This window comes from Molossus molossus, unplaced genomic scaffold (assembly GCF_014108415.1).
Source record: "Molossus molossus isolate mMolMol1 unplaced genomic scaffold, mMolMol1.p scaffold_m16_p_25, whole genome shotgun sequence".
NCBI lineage: Eukaryota > Metazoa > Chordata > Mammalia > Chiroptera > Molossidae > Molossus > Molossus molossus.
Genome location: NW_023425361.1, coordinates 2,791,352 through 2,804,819, shown reverse-complemented (window position 1 = coordinate 2,804,819; position 13,468 = coordinate 2,791,352). Strand labels below are relative to the sequence as shown.

Genomic DNA, 13,468 nt, shown 5'->3' with positions numbered 1-13,468 from the left:
TTGTGACGAGTATTTGAGAGGTAATGATAACAAAAATCTGAGGATAGATTGCATTTTTAGGTGAGGAGGTGAGTTATATTTCTGACATGATATACATTATTGGATGATGCATGCTGGTGCTTGCTGTTTGCTGGGATATGAAATACCATAGAAGAACCAGTTTTTAAAGAGAGAGAAGCAAGGACAGAGAGAGAGAGAGGGAAGAGAGACAGAGGTGGGATTTGAAAATGACATATTTGAGGTACCTTTGAGAATTTATCTTCAGAAATTCCAAGATAGAAAGAACTACAAGATGCATTTTCATTGAGAAATTTCACTTCTGGCCATTCATAAGTCAGACAACAATGCAACCCTTTTGAACAACATTATTGAAATGGAGAATAGCATTTCTCCTATCCTTTCCCCAATCTCTTATTTCCTCTTTTCAGTTGCCATCATAGTTAATGCTCTAATATAAAACTCTTCTTTCTTGGAAAAAGGATTGTTTCAATTCAGCAGTGACAGGTGGGTTTCAGAACTGTTCCTTTTCTTAGAGGTAATAACTATTAAGTATGATCACACTGATAGAGATGATGGGAGTGAGAACAGAAATGAATACAGAAATGTTCTATTTGCTTGGTTTCCCAAAGCTCTCTGAATCAGGACTGGCAGCAAGGTGAGGTCCCTTGCTGGCTTATTTACTTAATAGGCATACCTGAATGGACCATCTCAAACCTTACCTGGAATATAAAGTCTGAAGGAAATGGAATCATTACACCAATTATGAGAGAATTGGGAGACTTGTGCTCAACATGATGATTTTTAGTGCATAGCGATTTGGAAAACATTTTGTTCCCCAGTCCCATCATTTCATGATTCTAAGGGACATTTTTATGTCATCATTAAATGAAAGTATGTTAGTGCTAGAAGAAAACTTTATGCATCATCTGAACTAATCTTGTTATAGTGGGTAAAATGAGCCTTAGTTTATCCAAGGGGCCCAGTGATTGAGTTCAAACTACAATTTGGTAATGTTCTCCAGATTTAATTTTTCGTTTTGGGTTTATAGTTTATTGAGTGTTTATTTTCCCCTTGTTTTTGTTGCAATGGGACTAAAACTTCCTGGTTGTTTCGGTTTGGATTCCCCAGAAACAGAGACTGAGAAAAGAATTTGATTATAAGTAGTTTATCTTGGATATGATGCCAAGAAATGCCAGTAGGGAAATGAGGATGTGTGTGAGAGAAAAAGACAGAGAGCCAATAATGTGCATTATCAAGCCAACTACCACTGTGGATGGCTGGAGTTTATCCCATTGGGAAAACTCTGGAACAGTGTAAATAAACAAGCAAAAAAAAAAAAAAATTAGAAATGTTATCCTACCAGGGAAGGGAGGAGCCTGGGATATTATATAGTAACTTCTGTTCGTTTTTGAGGGCTGCTTCTGTGGGGCATTAATTCTCTCCAGTTCTGGTCTGACAGGCAGGGGCCAAAGTGAGTTCTGAAAACCAGAGAAAACCCTCAGGCAAATAAATGCAGGAGTTGGCAGTGAGATGTAGGGCAGCTGTGCGTGAAGTGGGAATAGCCAGGGGTTAATGGTTCCAGCAGCTTCCCCCACACCAGTGACAATGAATAACACTAAAACAACAACTAAAGTGATTTGAATGAAGATATCACTAATTAGCCATGTTTTACTGTCCCCCTAAGAGAATGAACACACACTGTAGTTGTATTTTGCCTAGAGAGTTTGGAAGGTAGGATTTCTGGTCTTCAGAGCAGTGAGGAAGGGCTTTGGTATCAAGAGGAGTGTTTCCTGTGTCTGAACAGCTTGCTGCAGGGCACAGCAGAAGTGTAGTAATTGGATTTTATCAGAAATGCTCCACGAGTCTGTAAATATAAAGGTAACTTCAAAAGTCACTTTCTGTGTGTTACGCATTGCATCTTTCTGCGCTAAAATTAGCTTACTATTTTATGTTGGGCAGCAATCAATATCCCCACAGGCAGGCAATGTGATTGTACAGTAAACTGGAAATCATGCTCACGTAGGTTCACTAATGCCCTGATATAACTCTGCTCCAACTACATAGTTTCGTGTCTCACAAGAGTCTTGAAGAGCAATCACTACTTCTTCTGGGAACTCTGTCTCTGACTCATTTAAAATATTGTATGTCCTGGCTGGGTAGCTCAATTAGTTAGAGCATCTTCCTGATATGCCGAGGTTCAATCCCCAGTCAGGACACATACAAGATCAGCCAATAAATGCATAAATAGGTGGAACAACAAATCAATCTCTCTCTCTCTCTCAAATCAATCAATAAAAATAAATAAAATTGTGTACATTCCACAGTTAAAGGAATATTTTTGTCTTTCCCACATTGTAGTGGTAGCATTTACAGAAGGGCCCAGAACAAAGGAGGTGCCCAATAAATGTTTGCTAAATGAATGGATGAGTGCAATCTGTGCAATGCTCATTGTTTCTCCTCTTTTCTAAGGTCTCTATCACTTCTCAGTACCTGAAGATGTGGTTCTTGGCGCTGCCGTAGGCAGGGTGAAGGCCAATGATCAGGACATTGGTGAAAATGCACAGTCATCATATGACATTATTGATGGGGATGGAACAGCACTCTTTGAAATCACCGCTGATGCCCAGGCTCAGGATGGCATTATAAGACTAAGAAAGGTAAGCAAAGGACATTTTTGTTCACATTCAAAAATACCTCTTTGAAACTTGAGTATTGAAGTTTGTGGGAGTTGGGTGGACTTCCTGACAGTCTTAGAGCTGATAGAGGTGGTGTTGCTTCTTTAGCTATGAAAAAGTAGAGTTAATTTTACACCTCATACTCCTTGGCCTCACTTTACATACCAGCTAAAGCTCCGTGAAAGAGTTACCATGGTGATGCTAGCCACTAGCCAGGCTCACCCATTCTCTGGCTCCCTCCAAGCCACACTACCTTTCTCTCTCTCTCTCTCTTTTTTTTTATCCTCAGCTGAGGACATTTTCCCATTTTTTGTTCAGATAGAGGGGGAGGGAGAGAGAGGAAGAGAGAGAGAGAGAGAGAGAGAGAGAGAGAGAGAGAGAGAGAAACATCAACGTGAAAGGGACACATCGAGTGGCTGCCACCCGCATAACCCAACCAGGGCCAGAGACAAACTGCAACCGAGGCACACGCCCTTAGTGGGAACCGAACCGGGTCTCTCTGGACCGAAGGCCGACGCTCTAACTGCTGACCCAAATCTGCCAGGGCTACACTGCCTTTCTCTAAACTGCAAGAATTTATAGGGAAGTTAACACCTGAAAGACAGCCCTCAAGCAATGAGGGATACAGATGGGTGGACAGTTTCTAGTCTTTGAAGAAATTATTTTGAGATATATTGTCTACGGTTCTGAAGAGGATTTCCAGTAGGAAGAAGCCTCACTTGCCCACAGAGGTGGCAAGTTCAATAGCTTTTAATCCTTCTCTATATTGATTCTCCCCATTTCTGCCCTCCTCCTGGGATATCTCCACAAAGCTCACTGAAGTCTTGATCGTAGGCTCTGCTTTCAGGGAAACTCAAAGACAGAAGTCGCATCAGCTTCAGGTATCTGGCTAGTTTTGGGCACTGGGAGAACAGCACCAGCCTCACTACCACTGGGTTCTCCCCATGCGTCAATAGTTCAAGCATTATGTTAAATGAAGCTCATCTTTGCCTTGCTTCTGAGTGTGGGGCTGCCACTGGAGAAAGAAACATCTCCATAAATAACATACAAATAATGTGTACAATTTGTGACTGCTTTTGCCAGCAACCATTTCTTTCTATTGTAGTAAAAAATTCCTTACAACACTTTCCATATTTATTTTTCATCATGACATCTACATTCATAAAAAAAATGTTTAAAACACAATTTGTTATTTTATGGACATGGGCATTTGCAAGGAAAACACCCTTGTATTCTCATTGTAAGTATTTTGTTTAATATTATTCTTCATATCGCTGTCATGGAATAGTACAAATTAATTTTTAAATTAGTTTTGCTTGTTCATGAATAAGAAGATAGATGGTGGACCACACTATTCAGAGCTCATAATTTTACCCTCTGTCCTGATCAATATTTCTGACATAACACCAAATTTACTCTGTAATTCTCTGTCATGGTGCACAGGGATCTGCCTTCCAATGATCATGCTCTTAAAATTCCCCACTGAAGAGATATTGGCAATGAAAACCTGGAGTTTTCTGAATTTACTTTGGTATACAAAATACATTTTAAGATCGATTTTGATAAAAATGGCTCCATTTATTTCGACTCTCTGCTGAGCAACACTGCCTTTACACATGCTCAAGTTTAGGGTTAAGCACTGCAAAGCATTTAGAAACTTATGTTTGACATAGAGTACAGAATAATTATACTTGAGTCAATTATTGAATAACCCAAAGCCACATTTTCCTTGGCTAATGATTCCTTATGTCGTTTTTATTGTTATTATTAACTGCTATCCTTTGTTACCATAAGGTGCTTTTATGAACTGAAGCAATTAGCCATCAGCTGTGTTATTCATAAACTTAGAAGCATATACTACATATTTTAACACCAAAAAAAAAAAAAAAAAACATGTATTTTACTCTAGAGAAAACTGTATAAGGGAGTCCTTTTTCTACAATTCATGGGTCCTCTTTTTGGTCTGATAAAATCCCAATGACACCAGGATGTTTGGGGGAGGGGCATTGTCACCTTGTAGAGCTAAGAATTAAGCTGAACATAATCAGTTACACTCGCTAGTGTTTCTGAAGAATTTAAAATTGCAAAAGTGTTACAGTAGGGATGATCAGCAAAATGCTGATGCTGCATCATCCACTCACTGGTACCTGTACCTCGTAATTTCAAAAAAAAACAGGGAAATGAGTATCTGCCTCATTTACTAGAAAATATTTCCAAAAAATGTAAAGTCACTTTAGAACTGAATTCAACTATAAAAACAATATAAAATTTTGAAATAAGAGTTGAGTTTTGAAGTGTTCACGAATGCTGGCTTGTGTTTCAGCTTTTTTTGTTTTTAAAATCTGCATTGCAGATTTAAAGTTCTATTTCATGTAGGAAATTGCAGTGGAAACCTAAATTCTGTCTTTGAGCCTTGACAGATGTACTTTCTTGAAATCTAAAATATTATGAGTTGCCGGGAATTGGATTCTGAGGCTGATGAGCTTCTGGTTATTTAAGGGAATTATGGTGGTTTTTTTTTTTTTTTTTTGTTTTTTTTTTTTTTTTGGCCTAGCTATATTTACCTAGGTCATTAACTGAAGTCTCTGGGCTTTTAAGGAGTGAGTTATTAATATGACAGAAATGTTCTCAGTAATCGTGCAATGAGGTCATTTCAATTTGATTTTAGTTGTTGATGAGACCTAGGTGGTTCTACATACGGTTCTCATCCTTCCTTCTTCTAAATATAAACACAAGTATATGTGTGTCTGCATACATACTTTGTATGCCCACCTAATCCTTAGCACAGAATTCATAATAGAGACTTTCTATGAATGCCCTAAAAAATAATAAACCTCATTTTTGCCACATGATCAGTCGAGCTGCAATGCTTTGGAAGTGAAATAAGAAAACACTCTTTGTTGAGATTAGTGCTAAATTATGCCTTATAATGTCTCCTTGCACTAAACAATAATTATTTCTAGTTCTTCACATTTCACACACTGTTGCAAGAATGAAAAAATATTCTTCCCAGATTGAGATTGTGTTTGATGCTGCCTTATCTTCTACCAGCAGAGGCTCAATTAACTGGATGATTCGTATGCAGGTCACGTTACCACTAGTAAACTTTTATTATGACTCTGAAGTGAAATTTTGATGGCACAATTCATGACTGTGAATATTTTGTGAATTCCAAGTGAAATGAGCAAAACAAAACACAACAATAAGAGATTAGATTCACCGAGCTTGTATAATGAACAGATATCAATAAATGCCTATAAAATTTACAGGTTGAATCTGGAGGAATGGAGAGGAATCCCATTAAGTCTTACAAATGGGCTTCTATGCACATAACTATCATCCATCAGCATTACACTTATTTGTTCTTGCTGCTGTGGTCATTAGTGAAAAACATTCGTCTTTGTCATTTCTTTATAGCCTCTGGACTTTGAGACCAAAAAATCTTACACGTTGAAGGTGGAGGCAGCCAATGTCCACGTTGACCCACGTTTCAGTGGCAGGGGGCCCTTTAAAGATACGGCAACTGTCAAAATTGTCGTTGAGGATGCCGATGAGCCTCCTGTCTTCTCTTCACCTACTTACCTCCTTGAAGTTCATGAAAATGCTGCTCTCAACTCTGTGATTGGGCAAGTGACCGCTCGTGACCCTGATATCACTTCCAGTCCTATAAGGTATGTCTCTTATTGGCAACATCAAATGATAAGCAAGTCATTACAGAATGCAATTATGTGTACATCCTATGTGGCTGCCTTTGGGCCTAACCTCACATGACCAAAGAATTTTAGCCAACACTGACTGTATGTGTATGTGTTTGTAAACACCGGTGTGTGTGTGCGTGCGCACACACACACACACACACACACACAACTCAGAACTACATACAATGCCCAAAGCCAGGTATATCAAGATGAAGCTATTCCAGCGTTCAGAGAACTCAATGAGAACACAAAATTGCATATGTTTTGTGGTGTATTTTGGGGTCTTTTATATTATTTTGTTTTGCTTGTTTATGTATTTTTTCCCCTATCATTATGAAAGTATTCCTGTTTTTTCTTCTTTCTCCTTTGACAGATACAGTAAATTATATATGAGAATTTAGAGGCATGAGACCACTGTCTCAACACATTAAGAGGCCCTTATCTTATTTCTGTATTTGGTGTTTGGCTTTGAAATTATCTTCTTATCACTTTATGGGCTTTTCTGGTCGGTCAGCATATCTGGATTGGAGACTTTCAGACAAAATCTTTCTCTGCTATTTCAAAAATACCTTTTGTTTATACTTTCCTTGCTCAAAATTTTTTCCTGAGGTGAGAAATGAGCCTTTGTTGAGGTTTTTCTGCCCTTTTTTTAAGAAACAAGACTCAAACCTATTTTTTTCTGTTGAACTGCGTACAGCTTTTCTCTTTCCCAGCCACCCAAATGACAGTACAAGGCTCACGCTGAATAGTATTTCTTTCCTAAGAGAACACTGCAAATCTATAACGTGTACACTGGTCTCCAAAGGTGAAGTGTTGGCTAATGATATGTTTGAGTGTAGATTTGAAATATTGTCTTAGAAATGTTTGTTGAAATAAAAGAGAAAACTTAATGGAGGAATTAATACAATTTTAAAGAATTGTTCAATTACTCTGTAAGTTAGATTTCAGCTCATACCCAATGCATTCATTTAGGTCACAGGAACTAACACTCTTCTTTATTTTTTTTTAATTATTATTATTTTTTCTTTATTGATTTTAGAGAGAGAGAGATAGAAACACCAATGAGAGACAATATCAATTGGCCGCCTTCTGCATGCCCCCCACTGGGGATCAGGCCCACAATCTGAGCATGCAACCTGACTGGGAATCGAACTGGTGACCTCTTGGTGCCTGGGTCGACACTCAGCCACTGAGCCACACTGGCTGGGTTAGGGACTAATATTCTTCTAATTACTTTATTCAGGGAAACTCTAGACAAATAAGTGTTCTGGAGGTTTTATTAATTTACTTCTTTTTTTATGTATTACATTCTTATAACTCACAAGGGTGTTGAAATGATGAGGTTGGAGGTGAAACCCAGTCAATCTAAGCCCCAAACAATTTGAGTTTGGGCACACAATAATTCTTTTAGGATCCAGAAAAGATATTTTTAACACAAAACATTTCTAAAGTAAGGATAATAAAGAGTGTATCCCATGGGATACAAAAATAAATAAACAAATAAAAAGTGCTTCTTTCAAAAGGGCCCAAACTCTCAAAAGGTAAAACACCACCTGGTGATTTGAGTATGGTCAGCTGTCCATTTCCAGTTCTGAAGGACTCCAACAAGCTATAGACATACAGAATGCCCTGCATTCGGCTAAGACAAGTATCTCTCAGAGGGCCAAGTGTTGAATACAAGGGCAGGAGGTATCCAGAAATTAAAATTACATTTAATATCTATTTTCTGATTAAATAGTAAAGTTGTGAAATGACTTCATCTTGAAATCCTGTTATAAACTAGGAGGAATTATATTTTTTGAATGAATACATCTGCCTGTTTTCATGTCACTTCATTTCCTCTGGATAAAGAACACAGAACAAGAAGCAATGACCACTTTCTGCACATCTCCAAGTGTAAGTGACAGAATGTGAAGGGAATAAGCAAGATTGGTCCAGCTGAGAGACCAGTTGTGGGGTCTGTTTTGGCACTTGGTTTGACAAGATTTCTACTCTTGTTAGCAAGGAACACACAGGGAGCTCAGGAGTGCTCCAAGCCAAGGGCCCTTCGGGAAAGTGAGGAGTGTAACTATCAGGGCAATCACAGATACACTCCAAACATGAAATCCGCAGTCTCAGCAGGAACCCACTTCCTGTGCAGAGCATGTTCTTCATCAGCTAGCAATGAGGTGTGAGGTACTTTTCATAGCACAGTGACAGTCAGCTCACATTGGCAGAACTGGGTAAAACTCCAGGCTCATCGTCTCCCCACTGGATTTTACACATTTTATCCATTTACTAATGTTAAAGTGGATATTCACTGATGATAATTCATGGGGAATCAAGTAATGATGATCATTGTAGTTGATTGTTCTTATCATTGTGTTGTTGTTTATATTACTGTCACTGATATGAATGGCAGCCGTAGAGGAAATGTGAAGCTACTCAGCAGCAACTGCCCAACCTGAGAGCATTTTGTTTTCCAGGCAAACCAAAGGGTGCTATCAGGAGGAGATGAACAGCTGAAGTATCATTTGATGACACGGATGTATCTATACTACTTCTTTTTTTTTTTTTTTAAGGATAAATATAGATTGTTTTAGCCCTGACTGGTTTGACTCAGTGGTTATAGAATTGGCCCTCGAACTGAAGGGTCACAGGTTTGCTTCCTGGTCAAGGGCATGTACCTGGGTTGCCCGTTCAATCCCCAGCCCCAGTTGATTGTGTGGGACGCAATCAATCAATGTGTCTCTCTCACATTAATGTCTTTCTCTCTTTTTCCTACCTCCCTTCCACTCTTTCTAAAAATCAATAAAAAATATCCTTGGGTGAGGATTAACAACAATAACAACAAAAAAATAGATTGTTTTATTTATTTATTTTTTAAATTTATCTTTATTGTCAATACTCGTCAGACTAGTTCTTTGACTGACATCTGTGGTCCCTCCCAAAGAAGGGTGGACACTGATTCAAAGAATTTACAGCAGAGTTTTGATGTGTTGTTCACAAGGCAAGCCCCACACAGTTCTTGTGGACATGGACAGGCTCCACGGAATGTAAACATAAGAACCACCAATGGCATTTTCCAGTATCTGTTCTGCATTTTTGTAGTTGCACCCCTCCCCCCGCCAGCTGAGTTAGAGAACAACCATTTTTTGCTAATGCACAATTAGTTGATTTGAGTAGAAAATGAAATTTTCTCGCTAGCCACAGCAATATGTACTTCTGTGTGAGCCTAGTAGAACAGGAGGACATGACACAGTCTTCAGGGAATACTGAGTAACAAAGAACAGAGCATCACTGTCTTTTTAGGACTGTTGTAGTTTATATACTGACAAGGATGAGTCCACCTTTGGGGGAATGTTTACTTGGCCATTAGCAAGAAATAGGCATCTGTTGTGCCATCTGCAGTGTGAAAACAGGCAGTCATTTATTGGTTGGTCTACTTACCATGAGACTCACGACTTTTTCAAGCACATTGTCAAGCAGGAAATATTATGTGTTTTGAAATTCTTATACTTTACCCTATATCTGTATCTATGTCTATATCTATATATCTGTATCTGTATCTGTATCTGTATCTGTATCTGTATCTGTATCTGTATCTATGTTTAGGGTTTGTATATCCTTTCCAGGGGAAAATAGAGGCAAAATTTATGGCTGTACCTTCTCCCTTCTAGGAAAATTAATTAAGCATTTGCTACATTTTTCAGTGCTAAATATCTTGTGGTAATATAAAATAAATTTGTGTAAATTATTTGAAAGATGACATGTTTTCAACTTAAACTAATGTTTAATCCCTGTCACTGGTCCTCCCAGTCAGACAGCTGGTCTCTGGAATTCTCTGAGGCTCAGTTTCCTCGTGTGTATATTGGCTCATATCATCTTCCACACAGGGTTACTGAGAAAATTAAATTGAGTCATTAAATAAAATATATGGTAGCAGTTAGCACTACTAGTTAGTAAAGACACCATCAATGTCATATCATAAATGGAAAATGAAAACCTAGCACGTATTTTAGATTCTTTTACTCAAGGTTGCTGAATGGGTACAGAATTATTTGTGTCTGTTTTTGTTTTTTAAATAGTTACACGCTAAATAGTCTAACCTCATCTAATCTAATTTGTCCCTGCTACTGCTGTGAATATTGTCACTAGTGAGTGCTTATTAAGTGGCAAGAAGGCCCTGGCCGGTTTGGCTCAGCAGTTAGAGCGTCGGCCTGCGGTACAGAGAGACCCGGGTTCGGTTCCCACTAAGGGCACGTACCTCGGTTGCAGTTTGTCCCCGGCCCTGGTTGGTCCGTGCGGGTGGCATCCACTCGATGTGTCCCTTCACATCGATGTTTCTCTCTCTCTCTCTCCCTCCCACTCCATCTGAACAAAAAATGGAAAAAATGTCCTCGGGTGAGGATAAAAAAATAAATAAATAAAATAAGTGGCAAGGAGGGGCTAAATATACTAATTTTATTCCCTAACACCTCTGTGAGATGACATGTATACTCATTATCATCATTTAACAGATGCAGAAACTGAGAATAAAAAGACTCACTTGCCCAGTTTCATGCAAACAGTCAAGTGCCAGTGCATACCTGTGATGTGTGCACCTGGGTTTTTCTAACAACACAGTGCCTGCCTCACTCCCTGAGCCATACTCCCTTTCTTTCCCGACAATCTCTGTGACTCCAACCATGTCTCTGCATGTTGGGATGTCTTAGCAGGATCAATTTTAATTGAAATAATAAAGTATTCATTCTCTAAAAGGCCTCATTCAATCCAGGATGCATTCCTAGAAAGTAGGAAAATATACCAGGTCTGTGGAATGAATCAGGGTATGGGTGAAGTGTTCTTTGCTCATCTATCTAGTCCTTTATATTGGTTTGTTATTCTTGACTATGAACCACACTGTGAATAGGAAAGTAAAGGGATAAACAATGTTATTGTTATTTAATGCATCAGACATAAGTTGTTATTATTTTTGTATTTAATTCTCATGAAAGACATAAAAATTTCAGTTTATGGAAGTAGGAAGCCAAGGGTCAGAAAGGATAAGTTTCCTCTGCATGGTGCTAGAGCAGGGGGTGTGGGAGCAGGGTTTACAGTCAAATCTTTTCTTACCATGACCACTGTGTCTGTGTGTGCCCTCCTCCGTTCTGGCTTCTGGATGAGCTATAGGGTGATGGTAGCTACACTTTACTGAGTTCATACTTTGTGACAGACACTCTGAAATGGTATTACAGCCATCAAATTGTTTGTATTGAAGGCAAAACTGCTAGCACAGTGCAGGTATCACATGTCAGTCAGAGCTTTCATAGGAACTGGCTACGGTGCATTCTTTCCTCTCAATACATTTCTTTGAAGTGTGTATTTGGTGTTACCATGGCATTGAGCTGGCATGCAACTGCTTTCTCAGACAGTTCCTTTCTATTTCTTCCGGAGCATTCACCTTGAATAAGACTACGTGAGCTGCTTAAATTAAAAGTGGGAGGATGGCCATTCAGCAGGCAGAGTAGGCCTACACATGACTGTGGTGGCCACAGCACTCTGTTGTCCTGGACCCTCCTTGAATTAAGTGCCCACTCCACACAAGAGCATTGTTACCCCCCTCCCACTTTACATTCGGGCATTTTTATAATTAACCTCAGTTAACAGGCTTGCAGTTAATGAGTTCTCTCCCTGAAAACACTCCTTCAGGTTCTGCTATTCAATGATGCCAAAGTAGAAATAGTTTATACTGTAGAGAGCCTGACATTCATTTGGAGAGCAGACTGTGTATTGACTGACTCTCTCCTTAATTTTACACTAACGCCCAAAAATGGTAAGAACCTAGTTGTTGTTTTTGTGTGTAATAAGAACACTTAAAAATCAGTGAAGAGGGTAGATAGCATGGTGAATGCACAATACAGTATCATTAATCACAAATAGTATGCACAGCGCAGCTCTGGAACATACCGTGCATGACTGCAGCCTCATAGCCATTGATTAGCAAATGCCTGTTCTACCCTCCCCACTTCCACAGCCACCGTTCTAGTCTTCCACACATTGGCTGTTTTATATATCTCCTGTAAGTAAAATCATATGGTATTTATCTTTCTGTGACTGGCTTATTTACTTAGCATAATGTCCTTCAGGTTCATCAATGTTGTCACATAGTATAGTATTTTCTTTTTTTAAGGCTGAATAAGATTGTTTTATCAATATAACACATTTTATTTTTGGACCTATAGATTGTTCCCACATCTTGGCTACTGTAACTAGTGCTGTAATTAACACGGGAGTGCTAATATCTCTTTGAGATCCCAATTTTAATTCTTTCAGATGAATACTCAGAAGTGGGATTGTTGGATCATATGGGAGTTTTATTTTTAATTATTTTTTAGGAACCTCCAAACTTCTTTCCTATAGCAACTGTACCATTTTACATCCCCATCAATAGGAACAAGAGTCTAATATAAGGGCCAGGTATTTTTAAATAATTAAAAGTTGGTCTTGTAGTTCTTGCACATTCTTAGCCAGATAAGAGTTTGAGCATCTCCCAGTTCAAAAGTACCAACTCTTCCAAGTCATTGTTTTTTGTTTTTTTTTCTTTATTGATTTTAGAGAGAGAGAAAGAGAGAGGGAAAGAGATAGAAACATCGATGGGAGACAACATCGATTGGCTACCTCCTGCATGTCCCCTACTGGGGATTTGGCCCACAACCTGGGCATGTGCCTGGACTGGGAATTGAACCAGCGACCTCTTGGTGCATGGGTTGGCGCTCAACCACTGAGCCACACTGGCCGGGCCAAGTCGTTTTGAAAAACCCACTATACTTGCTAATTCAACTACCATTAATTAATTAATAAGTAAATTAATTAATATATGTATTTAGTTATATAGTCATCCATTCATTCACTATTATATATGTATGTGTGTGTGTATATATAATTTTAATTAATTTATTTAGTTTTATAAGTAGTATCCATAGAACCTGCATTTTCCCAGGGAATTTCTATAAAAACAGAGCCTCTGCCCTCATGAACCTTATTTTCTAGTAAGGAGGCTGACTGAAGAGCCATGGAAAACCCAAGTCCTTCCCATTTTGTCAAACTAGCCTTTAAGACATGCTATCTGAAAAT

General features: G+C 38.7%; 1 protein-coding gene across 1 annotated transcript in view; it reads left to right on the top strand.

The window, feature by feature from the left end:
• Positions 1 to 13,468, top strand: part of CDH8 (cadherin 8) — a 414,745-nt gene that overhangs the window by 239,251 nt on the left and 162,026 nt on the right. The window contains exons 6-7 of the mRNA XM_036278160.1: positions 2,470 to 2,657; positions 6,093 to 6,346. Coding sequence (XP_036134053.1) covers positions 2,470 to 2,657; positions 6,093 to 6,346 — 442 coding nt within the window. The remainder of the gene's footprint in view (positions 1 to 2,469; positions 2,658 to 6,092; positions 6,347 to 13,468) is intronic.